Source organism: Xenopus laevis, chromosome 3L (genome assembly GCF_017654675.1).
Source record: "Xenopus laevis strain J_2021 chromosome 3L, Xenopus_laevis_v10.1, whole genome shotgun sequence".
Taxonomy (NCBI): domain Eukaryota; kingdom Metazoa; phylum Chordata; class Amphibia; order Anura; family Pipidae; genus Xenopus; species Xenopus laevis.
Window position 1 is genome coordinate 150,781,892 of NC_054375.1, and position 25,865 is coordinate 150,807,756.

Sequence of the window (25,865 nt, forward strand, 5' to 3'; positions counted from 1 at the left end):
CGTGCAGCGCGCACTTCCGCGTTCTGACAGTTCCGAAATCCTCCGCGGCTTTTGGGCGGGAAAATAGGAAGCGGCTTCGTGCGAATGGTACTTGACTGGAGGGTGATGCAGCGCTTGGTGTAAAAACTAACGCTAGCTGCCGTCCTTGCTTTGTAAACAATCTCAATGTTTAGCAGATTATATTGCCACTATATCTTTCTTTCTTTCTTCATTTATGTCATGAGTTAAAGCTGAACCGAGGCTTTATGACATTTAGCCAGTGCCGTAAATAGAAATAACTCGGCTGGTCTCAGAGGAAAAGTATATTTTTCTGTCAAATTCATTTTACCGTGTCGGCCTGTGACTCTGTCAAGCCGCTATTATTTGGGGACCCAATTTTAGGCCTCTCTTCCCAGTCTCACATCATTCTCCAGAGTTTTAAGCTTTCTCCCAAATTTTTGGTGCGGGTTCACTTTAAATTCCAATAGGCAGCTGGAAATCAATGTCTTCAGGGAGCAGTTTGTACAGGCACATGCCATCACTCCTGGGCCTCTAAAAATCTCTGCCGCCGTGCCGCACTATTACCCCTGGGGTATCAATCTACTAAAATTGACAGCTCTGGGCCTGTAAACAGTGGCGTAACTAGAGTTAGCCGGCCCCCTGCAAAAAACTCTTCAGAGGGGCCCAGCGCACTCTGATCCCCATCCTCCTGTCTCCACCCACTTCCCACCAGACTCCGCCCATTTTCTGCCCCGTGCCGACTTGCGCTCTGCTTTTGCGCCACAACCGACGAGTGTGCATGTGCGCACTATGTTTTGCAGCGACCGCCTGGAAAAGGGAGGCTGCGGCAGGTAGATTTCAGTGGATCTGGGCCTCCAAGTGCCAGGGGCCCACCGGGTTTTTTCCCGGTGTCCCGCCGGCCCTAGGTTTTTCCTGTTAGCTATAGAGGAAGCAAATCCCGCAGTCCAGGCCCCTCTTTCATGAAGTATTCGGGGGTTCGGCCAAATCCAAAATAGTGGATTCGGTGCAACCCTAATCCTTAGTATAAACTCAACAGTAGAAATGTTGGGATTGGGTGCAAAGACCCAAACCTACAGCCAGAGAAATTGGATTAAACTGATTCACAAGAAATTGAGCAGGCACTCAGTAAAACCCAACATATCTGCTATGTGAAATTAAAAAAAAATTAACATTTATTAAGTATGCATGTCCTTAAAAGGCTTACACATTTTGTGCTTAAAGGCACTTAATCATAGGCCTATGCCTGTTCACTTTCTTGGGAAAATGCAAATTGCACATGGGGTGTATTGACTGGCACTGTTCAGTGGAAAACAGCTTTCGCCAAACCAAAACCATACTGAGGTGGCCCTTCCGACACTTACATTTTTTACAATTGCCCTCTGCGCTTTAAGAGCCGAAATTACACTTTTAATATTCTTTAATATTTCTTAGGGGTGGTTCACCTTTAAGTTAACTTTTAGTATATTATAGAAAAGCTAATTCTAAATAACTTTTCATTTGGATTTCATTATTTATTTCCTATAGTCTTTGAATTATTTGCCTTCTTCTGACTCCTGCTTTCAAATGGGTCGCTGACCCATCTAAATATTCTATAAAGCTACAAAGTTATTGTTATTGCTATTTTTGATAGCTTAACTTTCTATTCATAGTCCAGTCTCTTATTCAAATCAGTGCATGGTTACTTGGGTAATTCGGACCCTAGCAACCAGATGGCTGAAACTGCCAACTGGAGAGCTGCTGAATAAAAAGCTAAATAACTCAAAACCTTAAAGAATAAAAAATGAAAACCAATTGCAAATGATCTCAGAATATCCCTCTCTACATCATACTAACAGTTAATTTAAAGATGAACACCCCCTTTAAAGGTGAATTATTACCCGCTGAATAAAAAACTGAATAACTCAAAAACCACAAATAATAAAAAATGAAAATCAAATGCAAATTGTCTCGGAATATCACTCTCTACATCATACTAAAAGTTAATGTAAAGGGTTTGTTCACCTTAAAAATTTAAATGTAATTAAATTAAGGTCAGAAGAAGAATGCAGGTTATTAAAAACTATAAAAAGTAAAGGCTAATTTGAAAAGTTGCTTAACATTAGCCATTCTATAACATACTAAAGGTTAATTTAAAGGTGCACAACCCCTTTAAAGTTACCAGAAGCAGATTTTTGTGGCCCCTGTTAACCTGTGGGACCCTGATACCTGAGGCAAGTTTCTCCACTGTCCTCATGGCAGGAGCAATCCTAATCAATCCTAAAAAAACACACAAAATTTGTAAAAAACTTACAGGTTGTGGCTATTTTAACAATATCACTGCCTGCAAAATACAAAATGTTACATAAAGGAGCATAAAAAATGTTAACGTGTTTTTTCAATTCTTTTTCAGGCCTTAACAGAATGAAGAGGAAAAGAGCACAACGTGAGGAGCCTTCTACTTGTACATCAATGATAATCTGTGTCCAGGGCCGGATTTACATGGTGGGCGCCCCTAGGCCCACTGCCGTTCGTCGCCCCTGTCCCCTCCAGGGGGACAGGAGCAATGCGGATTGGCACACATGAAATTTAAAAAATTATTGCATCCCCAGTGTTTTTGAACCAATGTGGGTGTGGTTGGGCAGCATGCCGCCCCCCTAAAATCCTGCCGGCCCAGGCCTGGGCCTAGGTGGCCTTTCCACAAATCCGGGCCTGTCTGTGTCCCATCCATGCTGGGTCGTTATATTGTTGTGGCTGTGGCCATAGCACACATGACATTTTTATCACAGCTACTGGTGCTAACGATGAAACTGCCAGTACTCGTCTGATTTGCACTGGAAGTGCTTTGTGGCACCTGCTACTGGTGATTTGAAATGCATGCTTTGCCCTACAACAAAATCATTTTAGGAAACCCTGAACAAAAAACTGAAGGGAAAGTCTTACTTTTTAACTGCAGGTATAGGGTCTAGTATTTAGAAAGCTTCATGATACGGAATTGCCATCTCCCTTCAAATTATATTTAAATAATCAATTCTCTCTTCCAGTCTCTTATTTAAAGCAATACATGGTTGCTAGGGTCATTTGGATCCTACCAACCGGATTGCTGAAATTGCAAACTGCAGATCTGCTGAATCAAAATCTAAATAACTCAAAAATCACAAATAATGAAAAATGAAAACCAATTTCAAACAGTCTCGGAATATAATATCTACATCATACTAAAAGTTAACTCAAAGGTGAACAAGCCCTTTAAGAGAGTGTTCCTTACGCAGGAATTCATTCATAATGTAGATGGAGATTTTACCAGAGGTTGAGCTCTCTTTTAGTTAGGTTCAGTTTAAGGTGGCATTGGCTTATCCAGGAGTAGATAGTTAGACCGCAGTTAGAGACCTTGAAAGATAAATTGCTTAGGAAAGCACTGTGAGCAATTTTAAATCGATTTGTTTTGACAGTTTACATTTACTTTCAATGTTTTTTAGTAGCCTTTAAAGGGGTGGGTCACCTCAAAGTTAATGTATTAATGTCTACATCATACCAAAAGTTGAATTTGAGATTAACAACCCCTTTAAGGCACAGTTCTCCAGATTCTACTCATATCCATAAACCCCAGGTGCTAAGACCTCATACCTGTATTTAGTTAATTTTAAACATTTATCAGTAGTTTCCACATGCTGCTACGAGGTGGCGCATGCAATAAAAACAGCTGGGAAATCAGAAAGTGGATGCGGACATCACTGAAACCAGCTATCTCAACATTGTGTTTGCTCCCTTCTAGATACATGGCTTTTTTTTCTAGAATTCCTGCATAAAAGTACAGTATTTAGCAAATGATCTTTTGTAACTTTCATACTTTGTTTAATGTAAACCAGCATATATTTTCAGTCAAACCTTTTAGGCAAATCAGGATCCATGTTAGCATGAGTTATGGCTGGCACATTTTGCGCTTATTCATTTTATGTATCACTTATGGAATACCAGGGTACAGGTATGGGATCCATTATCCGGAAACCTGTTAAACAGAAAACTCCGAATTACGAAATGGCAGTCTTCCGTAGACCCATTTTTATCCAAATAATCCAATTTTTTAAAAATTATTTCCTTTTACTCTGTAGAAATAAAACAGTAGCTTGTATTTGATCCAAAGTAAGATATAATGAATTCTTATTGGAAGCAAATCCAGCCTATTGGGTTTATTTAAAGGAGAAGTAAAGGTTAAAACTACGTAAGCTTTATCAGAAAGGGCTATATAAATATACCAGTAAACCCTCAAAGTAAAGCTGCTTTGAGTCCTCTGTCAAAAGAAACACCACATTTCTTTCCTTCTATTGTGTACTCATGGGCTTCTGTATCAGATTTCCTGTTTTCAGCTTAAACCTCCAGGGCTTGGGCTTGAGCATGGTCAGTTTGCTCCTCGCCCCCTCCCTCCCCCCGCCTTGCTGAGAGGGAGAGACTCAGGCAGGAAGTGATGTCACACCAAGCTAATAGGTATGGTAAAGCAATCCACAAAATAAATATGGCATTCTAGCTTTAACTATTGTGGTTAATCTATTAGCAATAAACTGCCTCGGTAGCCTTCCTTCTCCTTTAATGTTTACATGATTTCTAGTAGACTTAATGTACAAATTATGGAAGGATCCATTATCCAGAAACCCCCTGAGCATGCTGGATAACGGATCCTGTACCAGGATTGTATTCATGTAACCATTACTGTTCTGTGACAGGCTCTGGGATTGAGACCAGAAGCAGACAAGGCAACAAAGGGTGGAATCATCCAAAGCAGCACTTTTCCAATCCTACGACTGATCCAAAGCTACAGGATTCTGACGCTGAGATTTCAAGTATCTCATGTACAGGCACTTCACTGCAAGCTATACAAATTCCAGACACTTCACAGCCAGATGCTCCTCAGTTCGTCTTGGTGAGCTTGTGTTTGCAAAGATTGTTGCTCACTAATGAGGGTCATTTTGTGCATCTAAATCTAAGGGGCACGTTAAAAAAATGAACACTCATAAAATGTAATAGGCTCAGATTTAGAAATACTTTTCCGTGCTACTACCATTGAACTCTAACGCCAAATAGAAGAGTTTCTCATTTCTCAAAGTCAGCTTGGGGGACACAGGGACAATGGGGTATAGCTAGTACCATTAGGAGGCAGGACACAACTACAAAAAAGACAACTGGCTCCTCCCCCACTGGCTATACCCCCAGCAGGCTGGAGAAGAGCTCAGTTTTAGTTGTGTCCTCAGGAGGTTAGGACAGAAGAATTTTTTATTTTATACTTATTGTCTTTTAGTCAGCCTTGCTGACACCAGGGGGTTGCTTGAACCTTTACACTGTGTAAAGTACCTCATTGGCACCTTCCAACGTGGGATCTGTCTCTGGGGTCACAGGTGTTTTACACAGACCACTCAGCCAATTCCTCTCCTCCCTTTACAGGAGGAGACCAGGCTGGCCGGCAGACAGAACTGGGAGAGCGGTCTACAGGACAGGTAAGTCCCAGTGGGCTCCCTCTCCCCCTTCCCTTCTCCCTCCCCTAACTATGGAGGGCAGATTGGATTCCCTTCACCCCCTAACAAACTCATTGGAGAGGTAAGGGGAGGGTTTTTTTTCCCACGCTGTGTTTCCCCTAAATCTCTGGGAGCAGCCACAGCGAGCAGGGAGGCATTCCCTGATATCAGCGCAGGGGCCTCCTACACACGCGGTTCCAGTCGCGGCTCCTTCACACAGGGGACTCGCCAGCCGCAGAGAGCTCTCTCTCTCTCTGCCGCTCAGACGCGGTTGGATGCGCTCCGTAGGCGCAGTTTCCGGACGCCATTTTGGTATTGCGGAAGTATATTCCCGCGGTCCCCGGCCTCTCGCGTGATCTTGAGCGCGCCCTTCACACTCGCGGCCGCCATTTTGGATCGCGCACACGGGACTAGCCACGCACAGACGCTGCTCCCAGACTACCATTCTCTGGCAGCAGAGACACAAGGCACCACTGCAGAATTGACAACTCGATTCTCTCCTACTGCTCAGCTAAGTGTCAGGCTATATTCTACTGGGTTATTCTCCCAGGTATTCCATATATTTTTCCAATATGTCTGATGGACCCAGTGCCAACCTCTTCTCTAGGGGGGCAACCACAGCCCTGGTCACTTTTCTGTCTTGTGCCAAATGCCGCAAACATTTGCCCACAGGGCACAAATCAGCCCTATGCAACCAGTGCTCTCCACAGCAGGTTTCTGAACCCTCACCACCTTCTCCACCTCTGGTGAATCAGGCTGCCCAGGGGGATCCCTTAGCATCCAGTCCTGATGCCTCCCCACGCCGAGTACAGGCAGCACCTGAGTGGGCGGCCCAATTGGCCACAGGCATTCCAAAGCTAGCACAGTCTCTAGACAAATTGCTTTCTCGCCTTGACAGTCATAAACCTAGACCTTTCAAACGCAGGGCCCCCTCCCCGTCAGAAGACGATAGCGATTCTCCACCGAGGATTTTTTCACCTCCTGATTCTGGGGATGAACAGGATCATTCAGACGGGGAATGTTTTTCTGATTCGGACCACGATGATCCTAAAATCTCTTCTGACACCGTGGACTCCCTTATCTCCTCGGTACTAGAAACCCTCCACCTCCAGGAACCGGAGGTCCGTGCGGAGTCTTCCAAGTCTCTCTTCAAGCGACGCAACAAGACTTCACCGATGTTTCCTTCCCACAACCAGCTTGAACAAATTATTCAACAAGAGTGGGACACACCCGAGAGACGTTTTCAAAGAAACCGTCGTTTCCTGAAGTTGTATCCTTTTCCACCTGAACTTACTGAAAAATGGGCTGCTCCTCCATCCGTGGACGCCCCAGTATCCCGCCTCTCTAAGAACACGGCCTTACCAGTCCCTGACGCGTCCTCCTTCAAGGACTCTATGGACAAAAAGTTAGAGAGTTTACTACGCTCATCATTCGCAGCTTCCGGATCCTCGCTGAGGCCGGTCCTAGCGACGGCATGGGTTAGCCGAGCTGTTCAATCCTGGTCTGACACTCTTATCACCGCCATTTCAGACGGAGCACCACGTCACGAACTCTCACAGCTGGCATCTCAAATCAAAGAAGCCAATGACTACATGTGTGAAGCCTCGCTTGACGCCACTCAAGCTATCAGCAGAGCCTCCGCTCTCTCGGTGGCAGCCCGCAGATCCTTATGGATGAAACTATGGTCAGCGGACCTATCCTCTAAGAAGTCCCTGACCTCCATCCCGTTCAAAGGGAAGCTCCTCTTCGGACCTGATCTTGACAAGATCATTAGTCAAGCTACCGGGGGCAAAAGCACTCTTCTCCCCCAACCCAAGGCACGTCCCTCCTTTCGGAAGAACAGGTTTTTTCGTGGCTCTCAGACCAAGAGCGCGAGATCCTCTCCTCCAAGACAGTCCTTTGCAAACAAGGGGCGTTTCGCCAACAAACATCGAACTCCCTGGCAGAACCGAAAGCACTCCTCCAAGCCCACCGACAAGACTACTTCGGCATGACGCCGTACTCCCCGTCCCGAACTTTATAGGGGGGAGATTGTCCCACTTTGCAAACACGTGGGTATCTCTTGTTCAGGACACCTGGATTCACGAGGTGGTTACTCGAGGCTACCATCTAGAGTTTTCATCTATCCCACCTCACCGATTCTTCATGTCAAGACTTCCTCAAGAACCAGGCAAGCGTGCAGCTTTTCAGAGGGCCATCTCCAACCTTCTCCTAGCAGGAGTGGTTACTCCCGTCCCCCTGGACGAACACTTCAGGGGCTACTATTCAAACCTGTTCATAGTCCCCAAAAAGGACGGCTCAGTCCGGCCGATCCTAGACTTAAAAGAACTGAACAAGCTCATTCGTCCAAGGAAATTCAAAATGGAATCCCTCCGGTCTGTCATTGCAGCGATGTCTCCAGGGCAATTCCTCATGTCTCTCGACATAAAGGACGCTTACCTTCATGTTCCCATTTTCCCTCCTCATCAGAGATTCTTGCGCTTTGCCTTCCAAAACTTCCACTACCAATTCACAAGTTTACCATTCGGACTCACGTCGGCTCCCCGGGTCTTCACGAAGATCATGGCGGCTGCCACTGCACTGATCCGCAACGAGGGGGTCTCGATCACCCCGTACCTGGACGACCTTTTGATCAAAGCGCCTTCCCCCCAGGAGGCCCAGCGGTCACTCCAGGTCTCCATGGAGAAGCTTCGGGAATTAGGTTGGGTTCTCAACCTTCACAAATCCTCCCTAATCCCCAGTCAATCCATGAACTTTCTGGGCATGAACTTCAACACTCTGACTCAGAGGATCTCCCTCCCTCAGGAGAAGATTGTTCATCTCCAAGCATTGGTTCGGTCACTGCTGCAGAAGCCTCAGCATCCAGTCAGGTTCTGCATGAAGGTGCTGGGTGTCATGGTTTCCACAATAGAAGCGGTCCCCTTCGCCCAATTTCATCTCCGGGAGCTCCAGTGGAACATTCTCAGCACCTGGAGACGGAAGTCCTTACTACAAGAGATAATCCTCTCTCCTCAAACTCGGACGTCCCTTCTGTGGTGGCTCAACTCCACTCACCTCTCAAAGGGAAAGCGCCTCGGGGACCCCAGTTGGCGCATTCTCACGACCGACGCAAGCCTCTTCGGCTGGGGAGCGGTGCTCGAAGGCAGGTCGGCCCAAGGGCAGTGGAACCTCACCGAAAAGAAGTTGCAGATCAATCTGCTCGAGATCCGCGCAATTCGCCTAGGCCTCATCCATTGGCAGCAGGCCCTCACGGGGCAGGCGGTGAAAATACAGTCGGACAACTCCACGGCGGTGGCCTACATCAACCACCAGGGCGGCACAAGGAGCAGGGCGGCTCTAAGCGAGATAAAAATCATATTCCAGTGGGCCGAGGCTCACAGCGTACAGCTGTCCGCCATCTTCATACCGGGACTACTGAACTGGGAAGCCGACTTCCTAAGCAGGCAATCCCTGGATCCAGGCGAGTGGACACTAAAGGACGAAGTATTTCAAGAGATAACTTCAAGATGGGGCATTCCAGAGGTGGACCTCATGGCGACCAGGCACAACAGAAAGGTACCACACTTCCTAGCTCGTTACAGAGACCCACTAGCCCTAAACGTGGACGCTCTGACAGCCGACTGGCCCTTTCAGCTGGCGTATGCCTTTCCGCCCACTCCGCTAATCCCCAGGACGATCAGAAAGCTCCAGCGGGAACGGTCCACCCTCATCCTCATAGCACCGAGGTGGCCTCGACGAGCTTGGTTCACGGACCTTCTCAACCTCTCCGTCGCAGAACCGTGGCCTCTGCGTCCTCTTCCAGACCTTCTCACTCAGGGTCCGATTTTACATCCAAACCCGACCTACCTCAATTTGACGGCGTGGCTCTTGAGACCAAGATTCTGACTCAAAAGGGTTTTTCTCGAGCCGTGGCACGCACCATGTGTGCGGCTCGGAAACCGGTTTCAGCCAGGGCATATCACAGGGTCTGGTCCACCTACCGCCAATGGTGTTTCACTCGCAAGGTTAGCTTCCGGATATTTTCTCTACCTACCTTACTGGAGTTCCTGCAGGAAGGCCTATCAATGGGACTGTCTTTGGGTTCCCTCAAATCTCAAATCTCAGCTCTCTCAGTGCTTTTCCAGAAAAGACTTGCCCTGCTTCCTGACGTTAAAACCTTCATGCAAGGAGTGGCTCATGTGACTCCGCCTGTCAGGTCTCCTGCACCTACCTGGGACCTCACGTTAGTGCTCCGGGCACTTCAACTTCCTCCCTTTGAACCCCTGGGATCGGTGCCCATTCAGTTCCTGACCTGGAAAACAGTTTTCCTCCTGGCTATTGCTACAGCAAGACGGGTTTCTGAGCTCGGCGCTCTCTCCTACAAGTCGCCTTACCTCGTCTTCCATCAAGACAGAGCGGTCCTTCGTACCATACCATCCTTCCTACCTAAAGTGGTCTCGGATTTTCATATAAACCAAGAGATCGTGGTTCCTTCCTTCTGCCCGTCTCCAGCGAATCAGAAGGAACGGGCACTGCACACTCTGGACCCAGTGCGGGCCTTAAAGTTTTACCTCTTCAGAGTTCAAGACTTCCGCAAGTCCGATTCCCTGCTGGTACTTCCCTCAGGCTCCCATCGAGGCGCATCGGCTACCAAACAATCCATTTCTCGTTGGATCAAACAAGCTATACAAGCCGCATACAAGGCCCGGGGTCGCTCACCTCCGTCCAGGGTCACAGCCCATTCGACCAGGGGTGTGAGTACGTCTTGGGCCTTCAGAAACCAGGCATCAGTTGACCAGCTATGCAAAGCAGCGACTTGGACCTCTGTCCATTCGTTTGCAAAATTCTATCATTTGACACCTTTGCGGCATCTGACACTCGCTTTGGCAGAAAAGTGCTTCAGGCCGCGGTGGCTGACACCAATTAAACCTCTTTTTTCCCACCCGGTTGTTAGGGGACAGCTTTGGTACGTCCCCATTGTCCCTGTGTCCCCCAAGCTGACTTTGAGAAAAGGAGATTTTGTGTACTCACCGTTAAATCTTTTTCTCTTCAGTCACTTGGGGGACACAGGGCTTCCCTCCCTGGGTTGAGGTTTTTCACTTCCGTCAGACAAGTTAACCGTTTTTTCTTGTTAGCAGTTATTGGCTTTTTTGAAAAGTTTTTATTGCGTTATGTCATATCCTGTTGACTTTGGTACAAACTGAGCTCTTCTCCAGCCTGCTGGGGGTATAGCCAGTGGGGGAGGAGCCAGTTGTCTTTTTTGTAGTTGTGTCCTGCCTCCTAATGGTACTAGCTATACCCCATTGTCCCTGTGTCCCCCAAGTGACTGAAGAGAAAAAGATTTAACGGTGAGTACACAAAATCTCCTTTTCTCAGTCATAAAGGATGAAAACTATGTTTCTGACTACAATGAATCCATAAGGAATTTTATTAAATATGTCTCCTGTAATGAAATTCGATTATTCGGTTAGTTGTTAAAAAAATCGAATATGTAAAACTCTGACAAATTTTTTCGGTCTGAAAACTCGAATTCAATTTGAATTAGAAAAAACTTGAATGTCGGGAAGACTGCAAACATCTTCACATTGGTCACTGGACCTCTCCCATTGACTTATACATGAATTCAGCAAGTTTTAGATGGCGAATAGTCAAATTCAAATTCTTAAAGAATCCGAATAGAGTTTGGATAATTCCCTAGTCGAATTTGACAATTTTGATCATAAAAAATTTTGAAAATTTGAATTTGAATTTTCAATTCGACCCTTGAAGGAAAAGTTAAAACTAAGTAAGTTTATCAGAAAGGACTATATAAATACACCAGTAAACCTTCAAAGTAATGCTGCTCTGAGTCCTCTGTCAAAATAAACCCCACATTTCTTTCCTTCTATTGTGTACACATGGACTTCTGTATCAGACTTCCTGTTTTCAGCTAAAACCTCCAGGGCTAGGGCTTGAGCATGCTCAGTCTGCTCCTCTCTCCCTCACCCCCTCCATTTTCTCCCTCTCTGCTGTAATCTGAGCCCAGAGCTATTAGTGAGCAGGAAGAGACTCAGACAGGAAGCTAATATGGCAGCTGCTATCCTAAACAAACAGAGAGAGCTTCTACAGTTGTTTACTCAGGTATGGTAAAGCATTCTATAGAATAAATACAGAATAATACATTGACTGTCACTGTAGGCTTAGCCACTCCGGACTTTACATGTGAGCAGTCAAGCTGGCCATAGACGCAAAGATCCGATCGTACGAATCGAGAATTCGTACGATTTTCAGACCGTGTGTGGAGAGTCCCGACATTTTTCGTCCGGCAGAGATCAGTCGTTTGGTCGTTTGTTCGATTGGACAGGTTAAAAGATTTTTGTTGGCTGCCGATAATATCTCTGCATGTATTGCCGATCGTATGATTTTCAGTGGGAGTCACTAGCTTTGGTCGGACATAACTTTCATACAATTGCTGTCAAGGGCAGGACATCGGCTGATCTGTTCTTTTACTACTTATTTGATCGGAATGGTTAGTGGCAGGTCGGGAGATTGGGAAGTCTGATCGTTCGAGGAGTCTGATCGTTTGGTGTCAGTCCTATTGCCTTGGGCAGCGGTGCAATACTACTTGGCCAGGCTCTGCGTATAAAACTTCCCTTGAATACAATTTTATTGCTTCACTTGACTTCACTGCCTGCACTTGAATTATAGAAATCTTTAGTTAAATGATAACTACTAAACCTTAAAAATTGTGAATGTAAAATTGATGAGGGTGCTATTCTTAGAACTTTTGCAATGTACATTCATTATTTATTTTTTTAATTCCAAGATATTAAAGGATACATGTACTATTAACATCAATGAATTTTGTTACAACAGCACCACCTGCTGGTCATTTCCCCACCAGTCTGACCACCAAGTAGTCAAGGAAGTTGTCAGGAGAAAGAAAGAGGCTGCTCTGATGTTCTTCTGCTTAGGAAAGATTTCAGAAAGGTTTCTAATTTTTTTCTTGCCAGAAGAACATCAGAGCAGCATCTTTCTTTCTCCTGACAACTTCCTTGACTACTTGGTGGTCAGACTGGTGGGAAAATGACCAGCAGGTGGTGCTGTTGTAACAAAATTCATTGATGCTAACAGTACATGAATCCTTTAATATCTTGGAATTAAAAAATAAATAATGAATGTACATTGCAAAAGTGCTTAGAATAGCACTCTCGTCAATTTTACATTTACTAATTTTTACGGTTTACTTATTCTTTAATACATATAGCCCCATCAAGACATATCCACTCGTGTTTCATGGGAGCACTGGCCTTAGCATCCAGATTTCACTTTGAAGAGAGCCAAAGTAGAATAGACAAATCATTCAGAAGCATTGGAAAAAAAAGGCCAGTTGCAACGTTGCTTCGATTACGTCTATCTGCAGTGTGCTAAAAGTTCACTTAAAGGGAAACATAATTTCACAAGTGTTATTAATAAAATGATAGAAAGCTAAATGCATACATTTGATGATACATTTTGTTCTTATCCTAGGAGCAGGCTTCGTGCACAATGAATGTTTCAGTTCTGGAGCAGCAGCAATTATCTTTTAGCCCGCCACTAAGCTCAACCTTCCAAAATATAGATATACAGGGGACTAATGAGAAAAACAACACAATACCACAAGGAAACATGGAGGAAGACACCAGTCAGCCATCTATTATTACAGAGCTTGATTCTGTTGGGATTAATTCCATTGACACCATGATGCATTCTGCTAAACCCTGGGAAGAATATACAATTTCAAGATCTCAAGCCACAGATATGTTCTCTTCTAAGATGATAGACATTTTGTTGGTTCCTGTAGATGTGGATGAACAACTGACAGTTTTTCAGAGAAATTCACCTCCTATTAAGGAACACCAATGCAGTCAGAGCCACACAAGTGAGACTTGTGGTATAACTAATGGCTTCTTTGAGGAAAGGGATGCTGTTGGGTTGCATTCTAGAAAACAGGACAGGCCTATGCCCAGCACAGTGCAGGTTCTTTCTGAGCAGTTACAAAATAGTGTGTTTGAGCCATTAGTGAAGCATGAACTTGTAGGCTGTAAAAATGAATCTCAGTGTCAAAGCGACGTTTCACCAATGCAAAAACAAGATTCCCCATTGAAAATTGACGCAAACCACGTTCATGGCTGCCTTATCCAGGAACAGCATATAACTTGCCGTGAATCAACTTCTGATTTGCAAAGGAGCATGCTCCCAATGCAAGGACTGGATTCCTTCTTGCAGGATCCACAAAAGCAGAATCAGAAATTGTATCTAAAGGATACTGAGTTACTAGAGCCTGATCCTAAGTTACAAGACAAGGATGCTCAGCAGCCATCTTTATTTGAACAGGGTCCAAAGTTACAAAGGCAGAAATTACAGTGGCAGGAACCCCCGTTAGACATACAGGGTGACAAAACACTTTCTTTCGATTATACTGCGCAACAAAATGATCCTGGGGTAATACAATTTGATTCTGCGTTACAAGAAAATTACTCTCGTTTACATAGTGAAGAGCCTGACTTTTGCAATCTGAATCCCTTATTACAGAATTCTGAATTGCATATAGACAGTCACCATTTAGAGTGCCAGGATCCCATGCTACAAAAAGAAGATTCTCAGCTACAGTGTGTGCAGCCTCACTTACTCAAAGAGAATCCCTTATTACAAGGACTCGGTCAGAATTCACTATGGCAATATCCTGAAGTACAAAACCAAAATAACGCGGCAGAAATAAATGATTCTCAGTTTCCCAAATATGGGTCGCAAGAAAAGGATACCCAGTTACAAAAGTTGGATCCACAGATACAAGTCGACAATTCCATCTTTCAGTGCCAGGATCTTTACTGTCAACAGCCTAGTGCCCAATTACAAGAGCCAGCCCAATCCCCGTCTCTGTGGCAAGATACTAAGTTATGGAATCATATCACCCACGTAGAAGGGCACAATTTAGAGTTAACAGAGGTAGCGTCTCAGTTACATGGGGAAAACTGCCAGTTACAAGAATGTGCTTCACAGTTAGAATGGCAGGATAACCATTTACAAGAAAATATACAAAAAGGACATGATTTGCAGTTACAAAACAGCAACTCAGAATTACATGAAAATGATTCTGCAGTGCTTAAAAACCAGATACCAAAGGAGAACTTCCTGATAAAAGTAGAAATCTTGCAAATGAAGAGCACCAATCTGAAGGCAATAAGCTCAGACTCTGAGCTAAAAAGTGACCAGCTAGAGCTAGAAGGTTCTAACTTGAGGTGCATTTCCTCAAGAGAACATGAACTGGCGGACAGTCAGCTTTTGATAGCACTGGATGAAAGTCTGCATGAGCCTGACCAGGTAGTTATTATTATTATCTCTGCCAAAGAGAAACGTACCACTATGTCATATAAGCATCCCCAGATGGGCTCATTAAGAACAGGACTGTTTAGGTTAGGGCCAGAAATCAGGCTGCCAAAATCCTCTCAAAATGCAAAGTCCCGCATTTCTTCTGCAAAATCCGCCAAGTCTGTTTATGCTGTAGCCGTCACAAGGCTTCCAAACGCAAGCAGACAAGAAGATTTGGCTATCGATCGGGGGCTGAAATCAGCCTGTGGATTTTGGCAGACTAATTTCTGGCCCTAACCTCAACAGTCTTGTGAACTCAACAAGTGCCACTTATACTCTGATAACAGAGCTTTCCATAACTATAAAGGGGTTGTTCACCTTTAAATTAATATTAAGTATGATGGAGAGAGTGTTATTCTGAGACAATTTGTAATCGGCTTTCATTTTCTATGATTTGTGGTGTTTGAGTTATTTAGCTTTTTATTCAGCAGCTCTCCAGTTTGAAATTTCAGCGATCTGGTTGCTAGGTACCAAATTACCCTAGAAACCATGCATTGATCTGGACTATGAACAGGAGAGGGCTGAATAGAAAGATGAGTAATAAAAGTAGCAATAAAAGTAAAATTGTAGCCTTACAGAGCATTTGTTTTTTGTAGATAAGGGAAAGCTGAAAAGTCAGAAGAAGGAGGCAAATAATTCAAAACCTATAGGAAATAAAAAATAAATGCCAATGGAAAAGTTGCTGAGAATGAGCCATTATATAACATAATAAAGGTTAACTCAAAGATGAACCACCCATTTAATTATCCAACAAACACTGGTACCTCAGTGCTCCACTTCACAAAACCAAAACAGACTACTTAACCCTTGCACACTCACAATTCTTACATAGTAACATATTAAGTTAGGTTGAAAAAAGACACACATCCATCAAGTTCAACCTTAAGTCTGTATATAACCTGTCTTCTTTTTTTTTTTTTTTTAAAACTCAGGTAGTTTATTGAAAAGTTGTCACATCGGAAAAACAAACATATCACTATTCATAGTGTTGATTGATTACAGAAATCACAGATTGTTTAGTACAAGGGTGTTGAACTGTACATCAAGTATCAATACTATGATTACATAGAGAGCAACATGAGTCGGAGTTATACAAATATATCAAAAAAGAAACAAGGGGTGTAGTATATCGCAAATTTGGTTATAGTATACTTTCCTGGTCTTTATTGCCCAAGTATCGGGCGCATATGTGGAAGGGGGAATACATCCAACCAAGGGCCTCAAAGTTTATGAAATTTAGTAGGGACTAGGGATGCACCGAATCCAGGATTCGGTTCGGGATTCGGCCATTCGGTTCGGGATTCGGCCATTTAAATGCTGATAGGACCACAGATTAGACATCACTATCACCCCAAGATAAGTGAATTCAGTCACTATTTTAAAGGGAAAGCCAGCCGAACGTTCATGCTCCATAAGTGGGTCTATCAAAAGCACAATAGACTTAGTTTGGTTTAATTTTGTATATAACCTGTCTAACTGCCAGTTGATCCAGAGGAAGGCAAAAAAAACCATCTGAAGCCTCTCCAATTTGCCTCAGAGATTATTATATGATCCAGTTATATATTTATACATAGTTATCATATCACCCCTTAAACTCCTCTTCTCCAGCGTCAAATTTGTCTGACACGACCTATTCTTTCATAAAGCCATGCTGATTGCTGCTCATAATGCCATACACTTGGACAAAATTTTGAATGTAATCCCTTAACAAGCCTTCAAATAATTTGCCAACCACAGATGTCAAATTTACTGGCCTATAATTGCCAGGCTGAGATCGTAATCCCTTTTTAAATATTGGCGTAGGAGTGTAGGAGATTAGAAATGTAGAAAATAAAGTGTGGCTGCCAAACACCCTTTGTTCTAAGGTCCTTATCATGTGCTTGTGTGGAGTTGCTTCATTTCAGAAAAGTTTTTATTACAAGTGGTAATTAGTTCACTTGCAATGTCTTCTGGTGTATTACAAGTTGGTAATGTGCTTATACAAAAAAAAAAAGCTATTAAAGGATAAGTAAACCTTAAAATAAGTGAAGGTTAGCATTGCTGACAGAGTTGGATCATGGATTTCATTGAAAATAGGGCAACATATGGAGTCTGTTTTCCCTATGTTTGCCTGGGTTTCACACAGTAATTAATTTTCCTCCCACAGTGAGAGGAAGAAGAATAAAACTCCCAAAACAGAGTGGTTAAATGAAGTACCTTATCAGAGGACTTGTGGGTACAGCAGCCGTACATAAAGGGAAATCTTTGCTCCCAAAATTGTCCACTATTATCTTCTTCTGACCCCCTTCTGTCTACTGACAAGCATGTATGTGGCCCGAACCCTAACTCCTAGAGCTTGAGGGTACTATTTGGGGAGATGTTCCACCTCAAATGGCTTTAGCACCTCCAATCCTAGAGATTAAAGTGCCTTTTCCCCTTCTATGTATATGGCGGGGGATACTTCTTGCTTGTTTGTAAGGGCAGAGACAATCGGTCAGATTGGGGGAGATTAGTCACCCTGGTGACAAATCTCCTCATCTTCGGGGTGACTAATCCTCAAACTGCCTTCCCGCCAGCTAGAATGCAAATCGCGGGCAGGATGGCACTCGGAGCACTTTTCTTTTCCGAAGTTGCCTCGTGAGGCACCTTCGGGTGACTTCGGAAAATGAAGCGCTCCGAGTGCCATCCTGCCGGCAATTTTCACTCTAGCGGGTGGAAAAACAGGGGAAGGCAGTTCGGGGAGATTAGTCGCCCCGAAAAGATGAGATTTGTCACCGGGGCGACTAATCTCCACGAATCTGACCGTGTGTCTCTGCACTAAATGTGATGCTTCTGTGCATTTCATCTAACCATACAATTGGTACATCTACATAGTGTGGGAAGGGGAAGCAAATGACCTCTCTGAATGCTTTTATTTGCAAAAAGTTGTATCATTTAGTAGTTCTGAAGTTCTGAAATTTATCTGCTGTGGATTTATTGATACATCACCCCCTAGTCACATGCTTAAGGGCACTAAAGACATCTGCACCGGAGGCATATAGTAGATTTACACCTAGTCCAGGTTATCTGATGAAGTAATAGCAATTAAGTAATTTAAAAGACAGCGCCAGCAATTCATCAGGGCACATAGCAGTTGTGTAGTGAAGCAAATCATTAGGTATATATCAGAGACCTTGCGGGGGGACCTCTGCAGAGTCAGGTAGGCTGCAGATTGCTTAGTATTTTAAAACTCTGGTGGCACACGTAGCGATTCGGGGAGAGTAGTCACCCAGCGACTAATCTCCTCTTCTTCGGGCGACTAATCTCCCCAAATACCTTCCCTCCAGCAAGAATGTGAATCTCCTTAGGGACGGCACTCAGATCGCTACGGTTTCCCAAAGTCGCCCGAAGTTTCCAAGTGACGTGAGGCAAGACAAAATGTATTCCCTTATGCATCTAGGAAAAATTAGGAAGTGCTCATTATTATTAATATTATTATTGTTATTATTCTGCCATTAGTTGCCAGTAATAAAGCATTGCATTTGACTGTTTGTATTGTATTTGTAGAACATAAAGAAAAAGCTTAATTCACTGCCAAGCACTCACTGTAGTCAAGGAAAACATGTGACTGGGTCTCCTCCAATCGTTTGTGCTGTTTTACCAGGGAGTGACACAGGGTGAGTAGTTATTGTACCACACTACAGATAGGGTTGCCACCTGGCCGGTATTTTACCGGCCTGGCCAGTAAAAATGATGCTTGGTGCCAATGTTATTAATAGGAAAAAACATCAAGAATATAGGAAGGCCGGTATTTTTTTCCTGAAAAGGTGGCAACCCGAGCTACAGATGGCAATAAAGGTATAGGATCTTTCATCAGGAATGCTTGGGACATGAGGTTTTCCAGATCTGGGATCTTTCTGTAATTTGGATCACCAAATAAGTTAAAAATTATTTAAACGTTTAGTAAACCCAATAGCGTTTTTTTTCCCCCACCAATATAAATTCATGCTGCTTAGTTAGGATCCAATACAAGGGTCGGTTTTATTATTAAAGTAAAAAGGGAAATTATTCCTTAAATTGAACTCTATGGGAGATGGCCTTCCAGTAATTCAGAGCTTTCTGCGTTACAGGTTGCCAGATAAGGGATCCCATACCTTTATAGTAATAATGCAAATTGGTCTATGAATACAGTGTTCTCTTTTTTTATCCCTTCTGTAATCACCCAAAGCTTAGATGATTGAAATTAAAAGAAAAATAAAACATCAGCAATACAATGAGTTTTATGTGTGTGCAACATCAACACTTGTATGTTTATTGGAAACAGAATAAATGGCACCTCATTTGTTGGTGGTATAGGCCTCACTATTTATTTTTGTCGTATGTATCTATAACAGAGGGGAGGAAGACAGAGAAGAAGATGCTTCACCTGTTGTACATGGACTGATCTTGGAGCTGTCAAATCTCAAGTAAGAAACAGGCTCAGGGGGACCTGTATATATGAATGCATACTGAATTTAAAATATACAGGTATGGGACCTGTCACCCAGAATGCTCGGGTCCTGGGGCTTTCTGAATAAGGGGGGTTCTGTAATTTGGATCTTTATACCTTAAAGGAGAACTAAAACCCTAAAAATGAATGTGGCTAAAAATGCCATATTTTATGTACTGAACTTATTGCACGAGGCTAAAGTTTGAGCTTGTCAATAGCAGCAATGATCCAGGACTTCAAACTTGTCACAGGGGGTCACCATCTTGGAAAGTGTCTGTGACACTCACATGCTCAGTGGGCTCTGATTGGCTGTTGAGAAGCTAAGCTTAGGGCTCGTCACTAATTATCCAGCAGAAAATGAGCTTCCCCTGTAATATAAGCTGATGCTACAAGGAATGTCCGCAGCAGTTATTCCTAAGCTTGCTTTAGCTCAGTAAAGGTAGCAGGCAGATCAGCCATAAATCTAACACAGGACCCAGTAAATTAGGGCTCTTACACACGGCCGTTCCGACCTGCGCTCCCCTGCGTTCCGTTTTTTGGCGTTCAGCCGCAGGGGAGCGCAGGAATAGACGCAAGTCATTATTTGAAATGGGGCTGTACTCACTCAGGCGCGTGTAGGCGCCGAACGCAGGTTCAGACGCAACATGCTGCATTTTTCCTGCGTTCGGCGCCTACACGCGCCTGAGTGAGTACAGCCCCATTTCAAATAATGACTTGCGTCTATTCCTGCGCTCCCCTGCGGCTGAACGCCAAAAAACGGAACGCATGGGAGCGCAGGTCGGAACGGCCGTGTGTAAGAGCCCTTACCGCTGAGGACATTCCTTCTCCACTCGCAGCACTCACAGAAGTAAATTACGCTGCGGACATTCCTTCCCTGCTTGCAGCACAGAAGTAAGTCATGCAGAGGTCTGTAAAATCGTCAGTACAGCAGCAAGAACTAGCTTTCGGTTCAGCAGTCTAGGCAGAGATGTGGAGCGCTGCACCTCGGACTTTGCAGAATCAGCCTTTCGCCATTCTACAGTGACTGTACATCCGGAAGCTTTAATAGAGCATTTACCAGTTGCTCTGCACTGGTAAAACTACTGTGTTTGCTTCAGAAACACTACTATAGTTTATATACACAAGCTGCTGTGTAGCCATGGGGGCAGCCATTCAAGCACAGGATACACAGTAGATAACAGATAAGTACTACTATAGTTTATATACACAAGCTGCTGTGTAGCCATGGGGGCAGCCATTCAAATGATAAAAGACTCAGGTTACACAGCAGATAGCAGATAAGCTCTGTAGAACATAATAGTGTTATCTGTTATCCACTATTTAACCTGTGCCATATAGCTTTTTTTCAATTTCCGCCATTGCTGCACAGCAGCTTGTTTATATGAACTATAGTAGTACTTATCTGTTATCTACTGTGTATCCTGTGCTTGAATGGCTGCCCCCATGGCTACACAGCAGCTTGTTTATATAAACTATAGTAGTACTTATCTGTTATCTACGGTGTATCCTGTGCTTGAATGGCTGCCCCCATGGCTACACAGCAGCTTGTTTATATAAACTATAGTAGTACTTATCTGTTATCTACTGTGTATCCTGTGCTTGAATGGCTGCCCCATAGCTACACAGCAGCTTGTTTATATAAACTATAGTAGTACTTATCTGTTATCTACTGTGTATCCTGTGCTTGAATGGCTGCCCCATAGCTACACAGCAGCTTGTTTATATAAACTATAGTAGTACTTATCTGTTATCTACTGTGTATCCTGTGCTTGAATGGCTGCCCCCATGGCTACACAGCAGCTTGTTTATATGAACTATAGTAGTATTTCTCAAGCAAACAGATCAGTTTTACCAGTGCAGGGAAACACTGCATTATATTTTTATTACTTTAAAACACTTTAATTTTTGTTTGTGTTACTGTTCCTTTAACTGGTGAGATCATATACTTTTGGCTTGGAACCAGGAATATTTTAATTTTTTTTTTAGCTTTCCCTTATAAGCGCACTCCTGCCATATTTATTATCCCCTGAGTCACATGCAGACTGAGTCGGCAGCTTATTGGCCCGTGTGTGGGGTCATCCGACGGGCTTCCACGATCTATATGTGGCCAAAAGTCGGCCAGATCTCAATTGGGCAGGTTAAAAAATCCCGTTGGATCTCGGCCGCATCTGTGCAATCCGACCACCCATTTCGGATTAATTATGATCCGATTGTTGGGCCCTAAGGCCCACGATCAGATCAGCCCGATATCGCCCACTTCAGTGTGGGCATATCGGGGAGAGATCTGCTTGTTTGGCGACATCGTTTAATCTCTATATCTATGGCCACCATAACACAGGAACTGTTGTGTCTTGGTGATATCAACTGTCATTTTATCTTTGCAGAAGAATCAGTCTGTGAAACTAACACACTGTCTCATTCCTACAGCCGGCTGATCATGACTACACATAGAGACCTGAGGCAGAGGAAAGGGAAACTCACCTTTGGGAAAGCAACTGTTTCAGGTGGAAAAAGACGCAGGGAGATGTAACACCTGAGGCAAAGTCGTGGTATTCCAGCTCATTTGCTCATTTTACATTATGTTCTATTCTGAATTATAATACATGTATCGTTCATCTGTCAGTTATTCATTGGTCTTCCTCAGTTGGCAAATAGACTATTCATTGTATGTTTTATTTATTGAATCCTTTTATAATGTTCAAAAACAACGTAATAGTTAGGGATGCAGGATTCGGTTCGGGATTCAGCCTTTTTCAGCAGGATTCGGATTCGGCTGAATCCTTGTGTCAGGCCGAATCCTAATTTGCATATGTAAATTAAGGGCAGGTAGGGAAATCACGTGACTTTTCGCCACAAAAGAAGATTTTCCTTTCCTACCCATAGTTTCAATATGTAAATTAGGGTTCGGTCCGGTATTCGGCCGAATCTTTCATGAAGGATTCGGGGATTCGGCCGAATCCCAAATAGTGGATTCGGTGCATTCCTAGTAAAAGTTAAGAAAAGGGCTAAACATTAGGTAATGAAAATCAGTGGTGTGTTTAACAGGGGAGCAGTGGGTGCAACTGCCATATTAGCACCCACACTGATGAGAATAAATGTTAAACCAGAGATTAACCTTAACATTAGTTTGAGTATAATGTAGAAGGCAGTATTCTAAGAAAATGTACAACTATTAATCAAAGTCTGTGTCTCTTTTATATGAAATTTAAACTTCTGCCTTACTGACCTTAAAGGGGTGGTTAACTTTTAGTATGTTATAGAACGGCCATATCTAAGCAATTTTTCAATTGGTCTTCATTATTTATTTTTTTATAGTTTATGAATGATTTGCCTTCTTCTCCTGACTCTTTCTAGCTTTCTAAAAACAAATGCAAAGCTACAAATTTATTGTTATTGCTACTTTTTTATTACTCATCGTTCTGTTCCAACCCTCCCCTATTAATATTCTATATTCTCATTCACATCAATGCATGGTTGCTAGGGTAATTTGGAGCCTAGAAACCAGATTGCTGACACTGCAAACTGGAGAGTTGCTGAATAAAAAGCTAAACAACCACAAATAATAGAAAATTAAAACAAAATTAAAATTGTCTCAGAATATCGCTCCCTACATCATCAGATTTATCAAGGGTTGAAGTGAGTTTAAAAATTATTCAAATTTCCGAGTTTATTTTAGTGTAATTCGCCTAGGGAATAGTTAAAATTCGATTTGAGTTTTTAAAAACATTTGAATTTAGAAATTTATCATGTACTGGCGCTTTAAGAATTCAATAAGACTATTCACCACTTTAAACCTGCTGGATTGCTGTTTTTTTAACCTGTTTGGAGACATCCTGAAAATCGAGGGTTTTTTGTGAAAAATTTCAAATCGAATTCAAGATTGCAGGTTGATCCCATTCACCTGAATTTGAAAAATGTAATTTTTTTGAAAAATTTCGATTGGTAGTTTTTTCTCCCCATTTTCATGTTCATGGGAGTTTTTACAAACCTCCATGAACTCGAAATTCCACTCTTGATAAATCTGCCCCTAAAAGTTGACTCAAAGGTGAACAACCCCTTTAACATGTAGCATGTGACATTAACTTTTAATTAACTTTTTCATATGATATTTACAATTCAATTAACTTTTTCATATGATATAGAGAGTGATATTCTGAGATAATTTGCAATTGTTTTTCTCTTTTTTATTAGTGTTTTTTGAGTTATTTAGCTATTTATTCAGCAGCTCTCCAGTTTGTAATTTTAGAATTCTGGTTGCTAGGGTTCAAAGTACCCTAACAACCATGCACTGATTTGGATAAGAGACTGAAATATGAATATGGAAGGCCTGAATAGAAAGATGAGGAATAAATGAAAAAGTAGCAGTTACAATACATTTGTAGCCTTACAGAGCATTTGTTTTTAGATGGGGTCACTGACCCCCATTTAAAAGATGGAGAGAATCAGAAGAAAAAGGCAAATAATGAAAAAATAATAAAGACCAATTGAAAAGTTGCTTAATGGGACCAGAATGCTCGGGACCTGGGGGCTTTCCATAATTTGGATCTTCATACCTTAAGTCGGAGACAGCCTTTCTGTAATTAGGAGCTTTCTGGATAATGGGTTTCCGGATAACGGATCCCATACCTGTAATTCTAGAACATACTAAATGTTAATGTAAAGGTGAACCGCCCCTTTAACGTACTATAAGTTATTAAGTAAAACAGTAAAAATCAAGTTGCTAAATTATGGTCGCACAGCTGGATCACCCACAGCCAATGAAATGCACAAAATTGCCCATGTGCAATTAACCTAATAGTTTTTACAGAGTCGCCCGAAGTTCGCTTGCGAGCATTGGACAGGTGGGATACATTATAATATAATTATATATTACAATATAGCCCCAGACACAGTTAAAGAATAACCAAGTACACAACTACTGAGATTCATTTGACATGCAACTTATCAAAAAACAATTTCTCTCATCAAAGAGCAGATTTACCAACGGTCGAATGTTAGAGTTTATTACCTCGAATGAACTCAAATGACCTTGAAACTCGAATAGTATGTTATTTAAGAAAAAGCTCCAACGAATATTACCGACCCAAAAGCTCGAAACAAAATCGACATGGACAGAACTCAAATCGTGTTTTTTCTATGAAAAATACTTGAATGTAACGAAGGCTATTTAACATCTTCAAAAGGGTCATGGGACCTCTGTCATTGACTTCTACATGAACTCGGCAGGTTTTAGGTGGCGAATAGTCGAATTCCAATTGTTTCAAGGGTCAAGGTATGATACATCTCAAATTCGAATTCAAGTTTGGATAATTCCCAATTCGAAATTTTTGACCAAGAATCCAACTCGAAAATTCGACTTTGAATTTACCATTCGAACCTTAATAAATCTGCTCATATGGGGCAGATTTATCTGCCCCTATGTGTCAGTTACATGCAGTAATTTCTCCATCAGATTTTGGATTGAGTTCCTGTCACTGCTTATATACATAGAGGTGGTCGACTCGTGGGTTTATTCAGAAATGTTACTGGCAGCAGGAAAACACTGGATGAGAAACCTCTGCATGTGACACTAGTCCCCAACCTTTTGTTACCCTTAAGCCACATTTAATTCTAAATAAACGCGGGTCGGCTGTTCTGCGGGGTCACGGGTCGGGCCGCGGGTCTTCTCAAAAGCTATTTACTCATTTTTTATGATCACGTCTACTTCCGATGATGTCACTTCCAGTTTACAATGACAGCACTTCCTGTTGTACTCCCTTTTTTTTGGATCATGTCTACTTCCGATGATGTCACTTCCAGTTTAGAATGACAGCACTTCCTGATTCTTGATGGTCAGCGGGTCGCAGGTGACTTTGGAAATCGAAGTGCCGCGAGTGCACTAGTGCAGGCGATTCTTCATTCAAGAAGACGGAAGGCAGTCGGGGAGATTGTCGCCCCGCAGAAGAGGCGATTAGTCGCCAGACGACTAAATTTCCCCGAATCTGCCCGTCTGCCCTAACCCTTAAGTTAACTTTTAGTATGTTACAGAATGGCAATTTTTCAATTGGTCTTCGTTATTTATTTTTTGTAGTTTGTTTTTAAATTATTTGCCCATCTAAAAACAAATGATCTGTAAAGCTACAATTTTAAAGTTATTGCTACTTATTATTACTCATCTTTCTATGTAGTTCCTCTCCTATTTATATTACAGTCTCTTATTCTAATCAAAGTCGAAAAACACAAATGGTAAAAAATGAAAAGCAATTGCAAAACGTCTCAGAAAATCTCTACATTATACTAAATGTTAACTCAAAGGTGAGACCCGCTTATTTCAGAAAACGACATGGATAATATGTTTGAACTTCAAAGTGAATATTTCTTCAGAGGAGAAGATTAGCACCAGGTATGTTTTCCCACCGGAGATTTATCGTGAGCAAATAATCTTGTCAGTCATTCCCCTAAAACTAATAAAAGCACAACAGGACATTCCCTAAAATTCACTTCAAGGATTTACAGGCGCACTGGCTCAGATAATGATTGAGGTTTTTTTTCTGCCTGGGGATTATTTGCCTGTCACAGAATGGTGA

General features: G+C 42.8%; 2 protein-coding genes across 2 annotated transcripts; both read left to right on the plus strand.

Annotated features, from left to right (window-relative positions):
• Positions 1-2: 2 nt before the first annotated feature.
• LOC121401286 lies at positions 3-14,326 on the plus strand. The gene is made up of 5 exons (XM_041585639.1): positions 3-87; positions 2,390-2,422; positions 4,698-4,894; positions 12,972-14,142; positions 14,322-14,326. The coding sequence occupies exons 2-5, from the start codon at positions 2,401-2,403 to the stop codon at positions 14,324-14,326; spliced, it is 1,395 nt and encodes a 464-aa protein (XP_041441573.1). The 5' UTR covers positions 3-87; positions 2,390-2,400.
• Positions 14,135-21,925, plus strand: XB22065322.L (RpoE superfamily containing [provisional] L homeolog). The gene is made up of 4 exons (XM_018253720.2): positions 14,135-14,804; positions 18,378-18,487; positions 19,205-19,276; positions 21,727-21,925. The coding sequence occupies exons 1-4, from the start codon at positions 14,640-14,642 to the stop codon at positions 21,827-21,829; spliced, it is 450 nt and encodes a 149-aa protein (XP_018109209.2). The 5' UTR covers positions 14,135-14,639; the 3' UTR covers positions 21,830-21,925.
• Positions 21,926-25,865: the final 3,940 nt, after the last annotated feature.